Here is a 17,386-nt window from a genome sequence, read left to right as displayed (position 1 = left end):
CTGATGCACGGTGCTGCGGAGAGAAACCGAAAAAAGAGGCGAGGGAAAGAAAAGGCTGTACTGCTTTCAGAAGAGAAAGGAGGTGAGATGTAAAAGTGAGGAGGGAAAAAAGGTGGAGAAACAGAGCATGTCAGTTTAACTCGGCAGGCCTCGGGTTGTGTAGCGGGTCTCTGTGAGGTAAAAGCACCGGAGTGACCGCAAATACCTGGAGTCGAGCCGATCTGTAGTGAAAATAAACAAAAAAAAAGTCCATGTTTTTACAGAAAAAAGGAAATTCTCCATGAGTTTGCAGCGTGTTGAAAAAGTATTCATACAATACAATCCACCATGTTTCAGACTTTTTCACTTTTTTCATGTTTCTCACTTTAAAGCTATAAACTTTGACATATTTTATTACAGTTTTATTGGCTCTATAAACACAAAGTATTGGCATTCTAATGTATGGAGATCTGCAACAGACTGGCGACCTTGTCCAGGGTGACCCCACCTCTCGCCCAGAACGTTAGCTGGAGAGGCACCAGCACCTCCCAACCCCACTAGGGACAAGGGTGTTAGAAAATGGTTGGATGGATGGATGGAAATTCTTAGATCTAGAGATCTAAAGATCCGTATTTAGTTCACTCCATCTTCAATGTCTCTGTAAAAGAAAAGCATTCCCCCACCATTATGCTGCCTCCACATAAAAAAATTTATAAAACACTGAAGTTTGTGGTTGTAAAATGACAAAATGTGCTACAGTAACTGTAGCTAATTTAAACTGCTGTTAAAACTCGGCTTTAACTCTTTTCACTACTAAAACAGGTTATTGATGAGAAATCTAGAATTGTGGAACGTAGAGTATGAATATTGTATATTCCGGGTGAAAGACATCTACTGCCTATTCTATCACATTATACAGAGTCTCTTGAGATGGCATTTTGTTTCAGATTGGTGCTACATAAATAAAACTGACAAGAATTGAATTGAACTTGTCAGCTTTGCTGTGTTTCAGGGAGTCACTGCGGCTCTGCTCAGCCATGCTCAGTTAATCAGAGCAGCTTTATGACCCAAAACTTCTGACAAGGTTACATTTATCATGTTGGTTCTTTTCTTTTTCTTTTTCGTTCATACAATTTTATCTTCAAGTTTTGACCCACGGCATGCTTATTTTTGATTGAAGTCTGCCAGTTATGCTAATTTCTAAAAGTCTAAATTTTTTATAAGTCCGTATGACAGTTTAACTTAATTATAATCTTAAGTTTCACAATATTATTTAGAACATTATTACTCTTTTCAACAGATAGTTTGAGCATGCTTCTCCAAAATAAAGAATAAAAAAATCATGACTGTCGTCTGACTAGTGTAATCAGTTTGGACTAATCGTCTGAACAAAGCTGAGCACATTTTGACTTTACATCTTTACCAGCATGCAGGCAGCTATTGAGCTTACAAATATATATAAATGCCAGGAATGTAATGTGACCAATCAAAAGTGCAGCATATAATTAGCTAAACAGAAACATCTAAATAGTCAAAGTTATAATAAGGCTTATTTACTTACTTATTTCGTTTCATTTACAGTTCAAAATGAACATGTCGACAACTAAACACATTCAACCATTTGGATGCATCTTTAAACACAAAACAGGCAATGTGCATATGTTAATATAATAACAGTAAAGAAAAAACATGTAATTTTTGAAATGACACAACACTCTACTGAATCAATATGCTCTTTATAAATTGAATATTATATGCTGTTATTTTGTTGAAAGTAAATATTGATCTATTGTTTTTGTTTTCTTTAGACAGATTATACTACAGATTTGCTCCATAAACAGAAATACAACGTTCTGATCCTCTCAAATTATCAAATGGTATCTCTTTTCATAAATCTATTTGCAAATGTGCTGGTAATGTACTGTGATGTATTTTAAACATAACTGGCAGAATACAATAGTCCACCAATTTGTGAAATGTCATTGATTTTAAGATAAACAACAATAGATTTGTTGGATTTCGGTAGCGTAAGGCACAGAAAAGACACTTTTAATACACAAAAAACATCCAAATTCACCATTAAAAAAAAATCTAAACAAAAGGAAAAATTTTAAAAGGTTTTTATTGGTGTCCTCTCATAAAAGAAGTGGTGACTGATTCACACCACACAGCTGTGAATTCTATGTGAAGCTGACCTCTCCATGTCATTCTCTCTAATCATTTTTAATTTTCAAGGACCTCTTCTGTGTAAAGTGTTTTTTTTTTGTTTTTTTTTTTAGAAATCTCAGTTTTCTCAGCAAAAATCCAGTTTGCATGTTGACAAGAGGTGCGGCACCAAGTCTTGTTCAGAAAGTCTCTGTGCTAGTGTAGAGAGGATCTAACAACTTTTGAATGTACCGCTGATGCAGCACACCTGAGTCAAATGGCTGAATGATTGGTATCATTTGATTCAGGTGTGCTGGAGCAGTGATACAGCTAAAAGTTCAAAGTTCAGGGCATTGGATTGAGTTGCAGACCCATAAGGTAGTGGTAACGGAAATCTTATTATTTCTTATTAGCCAAAAACAGTGAATATTTTTGTGCAATATATTCACTGTTTTTGGCTATTCTCCTCTTTAGGATGTAACTTTAGAACTAAAAATGTTGATGATAGTTAATTAGTTAGTTCTATGTGCTAGCTAGGTGTTAGAGGGGTATTTATTCAGTGTTGTTTTTTATAGCCTTACTTGCTAATTTGTGCAGCGTTTGGCTGTTTTTTCCAAGCAGCATTTCCTCAAAAACAATGCAAATTTCTGCTGCCAGTTTTTTTTCCCCCAGCCCTCAAATTTCCCTCCTGCTGCAGGAAAAAGCTTCCTTCATCAAGCTGAGTATTACATCCAGTACGTGGGGTGGCATTACTTTAATCTGCATACAGTTACACCAGCACTCTCTCAGGAGCCTGTCAGTGGTAGTTGGTTTTGAGCCTCAAATGCAGGCACGAAGATCAGAAGTAGAGGTGGTTCAAAAAATAAAAGCTTGAATAATAACATTTATGGTGAAATAAAAAAAAGAGGTAATCTGACTAAAGCTGGAACATTTTCTCCTCACAAAACACTCCAACCACTTTTTTAATGGTAAGCCAGGTTGGCTTGGGTAGATTTTTTTCCCCTTTTTGTGTTAATTTTGGTTATTTTTGTCTGATATTAACATTTGAGTGTGATTTTAAAAAAGGAATCGGTACACTTTTTCACAGCTTTCAACTTGTTTAAATCTTTCTTTCAAACATATAGCACAACATAAAAGTACACCGGCAATGTTGTCTGTTTCAACATTGCTGATGGACTTTTATGTTGTGCTGTGTGCTTGAAATGCCTGACTGCAAAACTAATTCCCCCTTGGGGGACAATAAAGGGACTGAACTGAACTAGAGGACAGCTGGGGGAACGTGGTAGACTTTTTTTTAGGTGTTAAAACACATTGATTTATGTATTATTAGTAGTAGTATTATCTTTTTATTGTTCACATGTTTTAGTCTTGCTTTTATGGAGACCGAAAAGAGACCAAGATACTTAAAGTCAACATTTTTCTTGTCATGAACCACGGCAGATTCTCATCCCATCATCTTACTCATATTTAAGAATATAATTAAGAGAATAACAAATTTAAACTCTAGAAACACAAAAATTTTGAAGTAGTTTTATAAGACTTTGGTTTACCTTGATCCTTGATAAAAATCAGTATAATTTACTTCTGTCAGATAAATGATTTACTGCTTTTTGTGTCTGACAGACAGTTCAAAAGAATAACATACAAGCTGCCTTTTTATCTTGGGGAAATTCAAGCAGGGTTTTCGTTATTCTTGTAGTTCTTTTAAAGTCAGATGTGAATTGGATAGAATAATAAATAAATGAATCTCTACAGACATAATCCTGACTGGTACTAGTTCTGGTTGGCATTTGTTATTTTACGTTTGCCTTGTCTTAAACGTGTCTATCTCATTTTCACAGCTTCTTTTTGTTTTCATTGTCTTGTGCAAGAAGGGAAGCCCAGACGCACCGCATGCTCACTAACAATACCTGAAGCTCATTTACATTCATAAATAAAAAAATAAACAATTCTGTGTTTGTCTTCAGAGGCGAGTCAGAGCTTCTGATACGCCTGTAAAATAAAGTAGAAGCAAAGCTGAAATGGACCTCTTCTGTATAAACATTTTAGTGTTCAATGAGCCGTCACAAACAATATGGTGCGCAGAAAGAAAGGCAAAAACAAACACCTTTTGCTGTTTTTGGTCGATAAAATAGCTTGAAATTAGGCTGCAGTATTCCATGCTAAAGAGCCATTTACCCAGTCTATAAAAAAATATTTCCCATTATAAAAATGTTCATCTCTGCACTTAATGTTCATTAGCTTTGCTGGTCACCATAGATGATTTGCTGTGGTCCCTTTCTCCTTGTGACACAGTTTAGCATGTCATTTTTGTTTGTTGCAGGTGCAGGACGTGCTGCATCTGTATGTGTGTCAGCACACGTGCATGTATCTGTTCGGGCCCATGAGGGTGTGGGTTTTCTTCCGATGCAGATCTGCGTTATTGATGGGCTTGTCCCGTACTCTTCTCTCCGTGACCCAGTTCTCGTGCTCTGACGCCCCTTGCTCATATCTTCCCTGCAGCAAACTCATGTTGCCAGAGCAGCAAGAAAAAAAGAGTGGCATTAGCCAAAAAGAGAAGAATGCTGGTGTGTTTTATATTAAAAAGATTACACGGTTTTGCCTATTCAAAACTCTTTAGTTGTTTCTTTATATTTTTATTCCTGTGACTCGTCCAGGCATAAATTCCTGAACTGGAGAGATGAACCTGTGTTGTACAGACAGACAAGAGAGCAAAGAGCCCTTTGAAGTTGAATCTTTTGCACTTTGTATGCAAAAATAGTATTTTAGCACCAAAAGTTTGATTCCAAAAGAGCTATTCTTGGTCTCTCAGATCTTTTGTTGGGTCTATGTTGGATTGATTCCTGCTTCTTACAGAATTGATTTTCAGAAACAGCTCTTGTGTTGGAAGTCGATTTTCAGGGCTGACATTTCTTTTGTCTTTTACCTGTCTACTTTCCTTCGATTGCTTAAGCACTCTATATCAATCCAATCAGGCATAATATTGTGACCACTCGTCTAATAGTGTGACAAAAGAGACTGAAAAAGTCACCAACCATCAGGGAATGCAGCTTCCATGAAAGGCAAGCTTTGTAATAATGCTTAGAAAGATGGTATGTACCAAAGTAGAGTCAACATGAAAGGCTAGATCCTTCCAAGGATCACATTGCCTCCAATGGTGCATCCTGGTGCCATGTTGCAAGTATATAATTGGGGAACAGAGTTTTTCTTCTTCTCTATGATGCATACACTTCCAAAAATTGGATTCAAGCAATACTTTGTTACTGCAATATGAAACACACTAATACTACGAACACACAATTGTCTGACCTTGTCATACTCACTGAAAACCTTCCACTGCCCATTTTTGGGGCGATGGTAGTTCATCAGGTAGGAGTTCATCCTGTAAACAGTCACAGAGCCCGGTGCCACCATCAGTGTGTGAATGCCTGAATGCGGTGCTTTGGAGTCCTCTGAGCTAGATAAAGCACTGTACAAACACAGGCCATTTACCATTTTTCCTGCTTCTAACACATCAACTCCGATGAGGAAATGTTTGTCTGCTGCCTTTGTTTGCACAGATAATGCAATAGATTATCTGTGTTATTTACGTCATATGTGAGTGGTTATATTGTTGACTGACAGATCTATACTGGAGAAAAACTGGGGAGATAATTAGCGAGATCGCAGTTAAAGTCCAAAGTTGCCTGTTGACCAGATTCAACATACAGTTTGGTTTCTCTGAGCCAAAGGTAAAGAAATCAGAGGCGCTTTGTAACTTAGTAAGTGGTGAAGTCATTGCTGTCTGATAAATGGTCTTTTTACATATGTATGGTGCCGCTTTTGATCATTCAGTGACTTTTCCTGCTGAAGAGCTTCATTGATCCAGATTCTGTGTCATCTCTGCAGAGCTCCTTCCTCGGTAGCGCTACCTTTTCCATCGGGGATCTGCTGAGGGCTAAAGATGGACGACTGACCTTGAGCCTGAGGTGAGAGCATGTTACTTTCATTCTCGCTTTTTCGTTTTGCTTCTTAGAGTCTGCTGATTAAGAACTGACAGATCAGCCTGAACATGACACCGAGTCGGGAAGAGAGAGCTTTCCACAGATGTTGTGACAGCAGGGGTGTTGCATGAGCTGCCACCGTTGTTTGCTTCAGACATGTTGTATTAATATCAGGGAATGCAGGTTTCTCATTTGTGCTGTCTGTTTTAAGCACATACTAGAGGAAATTAATGTGTCTCTAGAAGAGTTTGAATCAAATGTAAGGAAAAATTTGTTATTTTTTTAAAAAGAGGCCAAAAATGATTGCTTAGGGTCAGGTTTCTACGAGACAAGTTTCCCTGAAGATTTGTTTTGCACTAACGTCTTTAAAGAGCTGTCAACAGCAAGAATTTGCTCTTTGCTTATAATATTTATTAGCAGAGTAAGAAAACTGCTCATTCTTTGAATGATCTGTTGATGGCAGTGAAAAATTTGTAGTTTTTTTTATTTGCAGTTTCTCAGCAGACATTATGCAAACATTATGCTTCATAGTGATAATTTTGCAAAAAGAAAAGTTAAAAACATAACTGAGGTGTTTTGAGGAGGCTCAGGGAAGATGTTATTTTAGATTTTTTATATTATTTAATATTATTTAAGTTTGCCTTGGATGTAAACACTTATTTGCAAAAGCAGCATAGGACTAATGTATTTACTGGGATTTTAATTAATGGAGCAACACAAAGTATTGCATAAAGTTGAAGTGGAAGACATTTTTAGAGCATTTTACTGATAAAAATCTGAAACGCTTCTATGTTCATTCACCTTTATATTGGTACCTTGAAATGAAATCCAGTGCAAACATTTGCCTTCAGAAGTCGCCTACTTATAAAGTAGACTTTCCATGTGCGTAGTTTCATCTAAATATAAATCAAGCTATTCTTTGAGAGACCTTTATTGAATAAATAACATCATGGAGACCAAGAAATGTAAGAAGTTCACTGAGACTGATCAGAAAAGGAGAACATTACTCAGAGAAGCAGTCGAGTCGGTAACTCTGGAGCAGCTGCACAGATCCACGGCTCAGGTGGGAGAATCTGTTTATAGGGCAACTATCGTTTATGCTCTCCACAAATCTTGCCTTTATGGGAAATTCACAAATAGAAAGCCGTTGTTGAAATGAATTAAACTTTTTCAAATAAATTTTGTCGTAGCAGTGAAATCTGCTCACCTTTTTGCATCCGTTTTCCTCCTATTTTGAGGGATAACAATGCAGCATTGTTTCCAAACCATGCGTGATGCTGCAGATTGTATGGCAATGGAATGATGCATCCCTGATTCATACACAGATAAAGAAAATATTGATTAAATTAAAAATATATATCATATTGTAAATTATCATATTCTAGTCCAGTGGTTCTTAACCTGGGTTCGATCGAACCCCAGGAGTTCGATGAGTCGGTCTCAGGGGTTTGGCGGAGCCTCTGCCGCGGAGGTAAAGACACACTTGTGTAAAGTCGTGATGACGCGCCCCGCTTGGCCATCACTTGCTGCAGAGGATCATGTTACATTGCTTGGCCAATCAGTGCTGCGGGGAATTTAGTGCACGCAGTATCAGCGGCTGTCGTAGTTGTACGTCGCGTGGTTTCTTTCTTAATATTTTAATCCACACTAAATATGTTGAGCAAAAAAAGAAGAAAATGAGCAGACTTTGCTCTGAAGATCCACTTGCCAAGGTGAAGCCACGCCTCTCTGAACTGGTCTCCCAAAAACAACAGCAGAAGTCACACTGATTTACAGGCATGTAATTTGTGCAATACTTTATTCTGGCCCCAAAAAAGTATTTTGTGGATTCAAAATGACAAAAAACAAACTAAATTTAAAATTAAAAAAATTAAGTTATTAAAAATTTTGTCATTCTTTGAAAAAATCCAAATTTATTTTTAAATTAGTAAAATAGTAAAAAAAATATTTGGGGGGCTGAAATTCTTTTATGGGGCCAAAAATATTTTTGGGGGGCCAGAATAAAGTAACACTGTAACTTGCTGTGAGTTCATACCTATGTCTTGAATTTGGAAAAAAAAAATAAAAATTTATCACTAAAGAAGGGTTCGGCGAATGCGCATATGAAACTGATAGGTTCGGTACCTCAAAAAAGGTTAAGAACCACTGTTCTAGTCTATACAAATAAAATAAAAAAATGTCATACCTTTTAAAAGTTGGTGGTGACGAAATGCTGTTGACTTTTGCTGAAATTATTATTATTTTTTATTATTTTTATGGAAAGGGTTGGCTGTGTATATGCTTGCCAACATCATTTGCAAAGAGATTTCCATAAATAGAAATAAATATGTGTGAGCTCTCCTCTACATACATTCATAATGTCTCATTCAAACGTTGGCAAACTGCATCAGTGCAGAGAGATTCTGTTTTCTCAGTAGAGTTGTTCAGATCCTTGTCTCTACTTCTACAGTTAGAAGAACAAACAAGATCAGGTTTGCAGACATTTATGATCCACGGAATGCTTCTTGATTCTGCCATAAGTGCAGAGGATGGGTAATTCGGTTACTTGATTCAGATGTTTTGGACATTTTCTAAAAACTCGAGGAATGAAGTTGGAGACCTCTGGACATGAGATGGCCCTAAATCCAAGTGACAATCTGTGGCGTAACTTGAAAATTGATGTTCACAAACAATCTCCATCTAATCTGGTTGAACTTGAGCTCTGAAGCAAGAAGAATGGGCCGAAATGTCAGTCTGTGGATGTACGGATTCATCAGGGCAGAATTTAAATACATTCCACACTGTTCAGATTTTTACTTATAAAAAACAGAAAAACAACGTATCGGAACCAATCATATGCTACTTTTTGTTGGGCTACCACATTAAGTCACAATAAATATGATGGTATAATGTGACAAAATGATTGATGGATTTCCAGCTGATTTCCAGCTGACAGTATTGGTGACAATCTGCTGACCATCAGATTCAGCCACGTGGTTTGCTGAAAAACTTTCCCAAAAAATGTTTCTGCTTGAACCTGTAAGTCATCTTTCAGACAAATTGAAGATGTGTTGCCTTCTTGAAGCAGAGGCAGTTCTGTGACAGCAAAGTAATCACAAATGGTGGTCTTGAGTGATAAACCGGATTGCCTTGGCTGCATGGATGGAGGTGAAGGTCAGCAGGGTTACCATGGGGACCAGGAGCAAAATCCCATATACTGGATCAGATGGTGTGTTGGATATTCCTAAGCGTAAATAAAATGTTCATTTGGTCATTGATGTTTGTAGATTCTCATCTCTCTGTTTGTGTTTACTTGACTGACACAAAATAAGACGCATGCAAAGAGTAGAACAAAATGAGCATAATGTTTTATTGCTTGATAAAACAGTCTCTATTTCCGCAGCCACTTTTTTTCCTTCATCTTCAAGCTGTCAGTCTCTGTTCATCCTGACTCTATTTCCTTTTCACCTCACACTCTAGTCATATCTGAAAATGTGTTCCATCAGCCATCTCCTCTCATTATGTGCCTTTTTTTCTAATTTGTTGTGCCATGTTTTCCATTTCCCGTAGGTGATCCCTAGTCACCAGGCTTAATTGTATCTTGCAAGACTATATGAGATGCAGTCAGGAAAGAAATTACCACCTCACTCCCTCATGTGTGTTTGTATATTTCTGAGAGGTCTTATGTAGAGCAGAGAGTTAACAAAACTGGGATTGGTTCTGCAACCACTGGAAAGAAATTTACAAATATTAGTTTTTATGCAAAAATCACAGATGTGACACAAAACTATTTCATTTCAAACAACTGCTCTCCAATATACAAGAGTTTATTAAAAATAATTCACCAGTCCAGTTAAATTCTTTATTAAACAAACTCACTAAGTCAGTGACACTCAACTAAACTGCTGAAAAAAATATAAAAGAATGATAAAAAATGTTAAATATCTAGAAACATTAAAAATATACAACAGCTTCCGTAGTTTAGCTAGCATTTATCTTTTGAGAAAATGGGACACTTAGCATGTTTTTATGACTTTTTTATATAGCCTAATGGCAATAAAGGGAAAGAAAATTTCCGTAATGTGAAGTTAACTTGTGTTGTATGATTAAAATGACTCTATCAGTCAATAACCTCATAAAACACCGTTAATTGCAGACACCATGACCTGCAGTTAGAAGGAAGTTTTGCTTGCAGAAAACAACAAAACACTGCTAATTTATCTCTGCAAAGATCCAAGCCTTTCTTGAACGGTTCTCCTGTGCACAGTGAGACGGTGCTGCTGCCTACCTCCAGAGAGGCATTTTGGGCTCGAGGACAAGAAAAAAATGGAATCCAGTGGATGGAGAGCATTCGCTGCGTTTGTGGGGAAACCAGCTGTGATTAGCCTCTGTGCTAACCTCTCTAAGAGGTTGTTGTTAGCCTCTTCACTCAGCTCCCGTAAACAGATACGGTTGGCTCATGTTGGCCTGGAATGTGTTGCGTCCTCTTAGCTCCTGGGAAACCAAAGACAGTTGTCATTCACACACTGAAGAATGTTATCAAGCCAGTCATGCCATACTGTCTTATTTTTTTTGGTAATTCTCAAATATTTAGTTAAAGTAAACAGGATCTTGGGAAGGGAAGTTCTGAAATAGTGTGGGAGCTCTCAGTCAAGTCAGTTTTAACAATTTTCAATAAACTGAAAAACTCAGGGTTTTACTGTACAAGTAGAAAAGTCTTACAAGAAAAAAAAATAGTTGATGTTGTGCATCCAGTTTGCCTGTCTGTTGCCATTGTTGGAATAAATGTGTTAGACTGAGTGAAACATACATAAACACACAAAGACCCACAGAGCAAATGGCCCACATTTGATATGCAGTTTGCTTGTTGCTTCATCCAGAGAGAAAACATTTGTTTATAGCGAAAACATAGATGCTTTACATGCATCTATACTGTAAGATTCACTCTGGGCTGTTTGACCTGTGGAAGAGTTGATGACTCACACTACAAATTAGTTCTGCTGGGCAAGCAGGGCAGGAGCTGCAGAAATGACATGGGCAGGAATGCAATTCAGTGTGCACAAACAGATGCTTCATTTAAATATAATGTCCTAATCCCCACTCAGCCAGTTGTTGCAGAAAGTCGGTTAATTTGAGCTGCTTCGCTCAGCACAGAGAATTTGGGGCCGCTTTATCTCCACAAAGCAAGGATTGATTCCCTTCAGTGCATCTCCAAACCAATATGGCTCTGGCCAACTTCTTTTCATAAGCTTTGGATTTGCATTGCTTGCAAGCATATGTGGAGAGAAATTGGTATTTGACTAGCACCACTGAGAATATGTGATTTTCCTTTTCTTTCTTTGTCCCTTCAGCGAAGTTTGCTGTGCTACAGGGCTGTCTGGCTCAGGGCTTATTCCTTATTCCCATGAATTTTCTGCATTTCAGCTGCTCTCTCAGGTCTCACGCTCACTTTCATGCGAGACTGGTTAGGATGTTTGTCACGGATTGTTTTTGTTTGCAGTGTGACACGACCAGTTTGATTTGGGTCACTTTTCTGAGCGGTTCCTGACAGTGTCGTGATGAATGAGTGAGAATGTGGGATGATGGTCCGTCTCTATGGTAGACATCAGAGGCCATTGAGATGATAATGTGAAGATTTTACCTTTTCTGCGTGTGTCAGGCAGTGTTGACGTGAACATAAAAGGAAGAAGGCAAACCAAAATAATTTTTGTCTGTTTGTCTATTGATTTAAGAGCAAACATGTAATGCAAAAATACAAAATCTGACCAAGTACTCTTGGTCCGGTTTCTAGTGCAAATATATCAGTAAGCTTGAAATAAAACAAAGCTAACTTACAAGTAGCTTTTCTGCAAGATGGAGCTAAAAACGAGACTCATTAGACGGGGCAACATTTTCCTGTTTTTTGTGTTTGGTGTTTGACAGCAGAGTGTGGGCTTCAGCTGCTGTAGCCCACCTACCTTCAGAGATGCTCCACATAGCCTGGCTTTAATGAGCTACTGTTGTCCATCTTCCATCTTAAATTTATCCGTCTTTTCTCCTCTGACAAGTCCTATTCTTCTACACAGTCATTTTCATCTTTTTTGATAATTCTCTGTAAACCAAAGTGATAGTGTCCAAAAAAAACTAAATAAATTACCAGTTTTCTAAAATACATCCCTCTCTGAATGAGCTGCTGCCATATGATCAGCTTATGTTGTGTTTTTACGGTTCAGTACAGTCATGGAAGCTGCAGATATAATAAATATCGCATACAGTACATTAAATATGCAGTCTTACTGAGGCTTATCAAGAGTTATCTCCATGCTGTTGTTGCCCTGAGGCTTGCAAAGAGCTTGTCGTAAATCCCTCTGGTTGTCATATATGAACTCGGGTTCCCTCGTGACCATTACTCACGCAGAGTGAAGCAGCTGACTGTAACTTCTGGAGTCTGCCGTCTGGTTTTAAACATCGGGCTTGACTAGTTTGACAGTGGGGATTTAAGTCTGAAACAGTGAAACGTGTTAATTGGAGATTTTCTTCCATTTTTTTATAAACAAGAAATAAATATCCAGGCATTTTGCAGCATTTTCCTTTACGTTTTTTGTTCATTTGGGTTGTAAAAACATCTTAAAGGTTAGAATATCTCCAAACAGATGTACTGCAAAATCACAATATCTTATCAAGTATTTTTGGTTTAGTTCCCAGTTCAAATTTCGTAGTAGTAATAATAAGACAAGGCTAACATACAAGTAACTTAGGAGATTGTTTTAAGTCATTAATTTGTTAAAATTGATGAAAAATTATGTTTTTCATTGGTAGATAAATTTACTAACAAGACATTTTTCAAATGTTATAATCTGCCAGTGGAACTATCACTTTTTCATCAATATTAAAGATTTATTGACTTAAAACAAGTTCCTATATCTTCCTGAAAGGTGATCTATGAGTTAGTTTTGTCTTATTTCAAGTGCATTAAGATATTTGCATTAGAAACTAGACCAAAAATACTTGGTAAGGTTTTGTTTTTGCGGTGTGTGTAGTTGCTTTTAGGGCTGAAGGTCTCTGGCTATATGCTGTAGTAAACAAGTAAAGAAATTTCTTTTCCTCCTCTTAGGTGTTACATGTATTCTTCTACTGGGATGCGCTTCATATGAAAATGTGCATATCAATTCATGAAAACATACTTATGACTTTTCCACTAGCTTTAATTGATCAATTTCAGTCTTTTTTTGGTCCCTTGCATTAATTATTTTTTCCTTCCCAAACTCTTCGACTCTAGTTCCCCTTTTGCACTTCTCGTTATCTCCGAAACTTTATATGCTCAACAGCAGAAGCACTCTCTGACCCAGTTCTGCAGCTCAGAGTGAGATTTGATTTTGATATGAATTTGTATGCTTGTGTTAAGGGTGTTTTTATGTGTGCGTATGTGTCTGCATGCATGTGCGCATTAGAGATTTTCTGCAGTACGTCTTCATTTTCACAGACCAGGGCTCTGCTGCCTTGCTTCATGGCTTATTCATCCACTCCCACCTTCCTTTACTGTTCCACCACTGACAGTTTAGGCCACTATTGTGATAATATCGTTTTTAGAGTTCTTAGGATCACCCTGCTCCAATTCTCACACTTATCCACAGACATCCTACTCTCCCTCACACACAATATCCCCCGTGACCGATTCTATCTAAACTTGACCTAAAAGACTAAAGATCAACGATGTGATCTGGTTAAAATGGAGAAAAAGAATGTAGCTGTAGCTTTTTGTGCGCATGTGTGTGTGTGAGGATATTATTTCTCGTGCTGCAGTGACATTAATATCAGCAAAAAATTCGATTTGCCCACATTGAAGCTATTATTTATCAGCTTCTGCTGAAAATGAACAATCCAGAAGACAGATTGTTGGTCATTTCTAATGCATGAAGCATATTCCCATTCATACACAGGGGCATCTAAATACATTAGAATATCATTATAAAGTTAATCAATTGTCATGTTTCATGGATGAATGATAAAGTGTGAAATATGTCAAGCATTCATTTCAGGTGTTTTTCTGATCATGCCTCAAATTCATCAGAGCAATTAAAATTAGTTTTAATTCATAAAAGTGGAAATATGGAAATATTATACAGTATATTCACTCAATATTTGGTGAAGATTCCTTTTGCATGAATTTCTGCATGGATGCAGTATTGAGGTGATCAACCTGCGGCGTCTCATCTTCTCCTTGGTAACCCACCATTGATTCTCTACGGGCTTTAGGTCAGCCATGGATGCTGGCCAGTCGAGCAAAGTGATACCTCGGTCATTAAAGCAGGTACTGGCACTTCTGGCGGAGTGGGAAGGTGCCAAGTCCTGCTGGAAAATGAAGTCAGCATTTCCATAAAACACAGGGAGCCACGATGGACTCTAATAATTTTCTGGTAGCCAACACCCCCAAATCATTACTGACAGAGGAAAGTTCACACTGGACCTCAAGCAGGTTGGATTCTGCACACCTGCTGTCTCTCTTCAGGTTTTAGGAGCTTTATTTGGAAATGAAATGCAGATTTTACTTTTGTTTGAAACCAAGACTTTAAACCACAACACATGAATACGTTTGTTCACACATCATCACTGAATCAGACGGTGACATGTTCCCACTTCTCACCTTGTCTTTGACTTGGCTTTATGACTTCTTAAAATGACTCAGACAAATGTCAGCAACAAGTTAATTTTAACTCTTTTTGTTTCCTCCATTACTACGCAGGAGTTTCTGTGATAGAAGTAATTTATGTTGAAAAAGGCTTCAAAACAGCAGTGAGACTCACCCGACCATCCAAGTAAAATATTCACGTTTCCATTCTGGAAAAGTCTAAGGTTAAATTGAAGTGTTTATGAAGTGCTTAATCAGAAAGTGGAAAAAAAGAGCATGGAAAATTAGTTTTTTCCAAATAATATTCGTCATTACTTTATCTACAATATTTACCTGCTATCTGTCAATCCATACATCCATAATTATTTTTCTGAAATGATTTTTTTTATTTTTTTGCTGCAGAAAACTAAGAATTGAATAAAGTTTAAAACTTCAACAGAGTCCACATGTCCAGGAAGCAATCATTTCTCAATAGCCAAGGGTCTTTTCCCTCTGGAGAACAAGGAGCTGGTTTCTTCAAGATCATTAAAAAAGGCACTTATATGCATTTTTAGAGGATGTCTCAAGTATTTCAGCTAGTCTGCTTCCCTAACCACTGTATTTACCTAAAGTGTAACAGAAACCAAGCAGTTCTTTGGATATTGAAATCGTGATGAAAATACATTTCTGAGATATCTTACATAAACACTAATAATCAGGATGACTATTTACAATATTAATCTTTATTTATGACTTTTTTTTTATTATCGTTTCATCAGGAAACAGAAAAACATGTACTGCAGCACTTGGTGGGGATATAGAACCCTTATCGACGAGCATACACAGATGGCTGGAAATGTTCTTATTGTGGTCTGCACATGGAGAGGGCCGTAGCAAGCAGTTTGCCTTTCTAAATGTTTTAAAGTGTGTGCTTATGTCGGGGGAATCCTCCAGTAAAATGCATTTAATGAATATGGAATGAGTTTACTCACATCCAATGCACACATGAGGCCTTCATGCATACATTACATTAGTATGAGTACACACATAACTGCACTTAGAGTATATGCTGCATGCTTGATATTTTCTTCTCACAACCACACAAACCACAAAAGGTGTTTAAAATAAAAGAGGAAGAAAGACAAGAGGTTGGCGTGAAATTAATTTACATGTTTACCACATTTCCTCCTTCAAAGTGTTTCACATTTTGCTTCTACACAACTTTTACTTCTGGGTTTCTGGCTTTACAGAAGATGTACAACTAAAGTATTTGCATTGACAAAACTTTCATCAATACTGTCAATTATGTCGACTAATCATTGCAACCTCATCCTTTCATTCATCTCTTTGCACAAAACATGTACTATGTTGGCCAAAAATACAAAGAAGTAGGAATGTGAAGAGTTAAGAGATGTAATGAGAAATTTCTGTGAGTTGCTAAGGCATGCTGAAGGCACAAGTGATTTTCTTGGAGATGAGAATATGATAATGAGCTGTTGCTTCATAAATTTCTATATGTGATTTTTGCATCTTTCTTTGAAGATTATACTGTGCTGTTCCATCATTCAAGCACCCGACTTGAAGAGACGAGATAGAAAGCATTCTCTTTGTTTCCCACCGTTAAAAAAGTCTGTGCCAAGGAGAAACAATGCATTCTCATCTCTTTGCTTTGCAGCTGAAGGCCATCCTTAATGCCACTCATTGTCCCTGCATGGGCATCTTTAACTCGAGCACTATTTTTGTACAGGTGCTTTGCAGGAGCCGAGTTGCTTCAAATTGAGCTGATTTTCGGGGAGTGTAATGCATCTTTATGGTTTGAAAAGAAAATATTGCAAACAATTGCTCAACAGTAAATGCCACTGTGGGATTGGATGGCACAGTGAGCTGGTGAGCTGAGGTCTGAAACCGTCTCGTCAGATCAGTGGGGCAGGTGTGACGAGTTCTCATGGCTGACAAAAAGGCAAAAGGACTCATTAATCAAAGGTCCTTTCTCTAAGGAAAACGTTGCTCCATGTTTTAGTAAGTAGATTTTCCTTAGCTTGTGTCAACCTTCAATAAGGCAATTGATATGAACCACTCATATAGAACTCATAAAATCTTGACTGCTTTCATTTCAGTTTATCTAATATTTTTCTGAGGCGGTTGTTTTTCCTCACTGGTAAGTTTGCAGCAGTCTTAACCCTCATTTTAATAAAGATTGGTTTTCGTCTGAGGTTTTTGATCTGTGTAGTGACTCAGAAACATCTCTTTGAATTACCAGAACAGAATAATGACAATCGTATAAGAAAGACTCAATTACTCAACTGATGTGTGTAAAAGATCAGTTTGTGAGATTACATCTGTGATGAAAAATCCAAATTGAGATTTTGTTAAATGTTTTTCTTTTTTCTTTTTTTTTAGGTTTGTTTTAGGTTGTGATAATTTGCTCCTTCGAGGTCTTCAATCTAAGTAAGGATTGGACTGGGACTGCTGTCAAAGTACAACAAGGTTTTAAAAAGCCACAATTAAAAATAATGTTTTCACATTCCTAACCATTTCCCTATATCTTAAATATTCTTTGAATGGGAACACAGAGAAAATGAACAGATTTTTCCCTGTTTCATAAAATACCTCGACAGTGTTACACCTTCTTCTATATGTTGCTGCACACTCAATATTTGAGTTTGTCAGCTGACAAACTCAAATATTGCAGCAACAAGCCATCAAGAACAAA

At 37.3% G+C, this 17,386-nt stretch overlaps 1 protein-coding gene across 5 annotated transcripts in view; it reads left to right on the top strand.

Annotated features, from left to right (window-relative positions):
• Positions 1-17,386, top strand: part of inpp4b (inositol polyphosphate-4-phosphatase type II B) — a 199,897-nt gene that overhangs the window by 64,826 nt on the left and 117,685 nt on the right. For all 5 annotated transcript variants that reach the window (XM_032563682.1, XM_032563683.1, XM_032563681.1 and 2 more), the window contains one exon: positions 6,013-6,092. In XM_032563682.1, the coding sequence (XP_032419573.1) occupies positions 6,013-6,092 (80 nt within the window). The remainder of the gene's footprint in view (positions 1-6,012; positions 6,093-17,386) is intronic.

The sequence above is a fragment of the Xiphophorus hellerii genome, chromosome 5 (genome assembly GCF_003331165.1).
Source record: "Xiphophorus hellerii strain 12219 chromosome 5, Xiphophorus_hellerii-4.1, whole genome shotgun sequence".
Taxonomy (NCBI): domain Eukaryota; kingdom Metazoa; phylum Chordata; class Actinopteri; order Cyprinodontiformes; family Poeciliidae; genus Xiphophorus; species Xiphophorus hellerii.
This window is presented reverse-complemented; position numbering and strand designations above follow the sequence as displayed.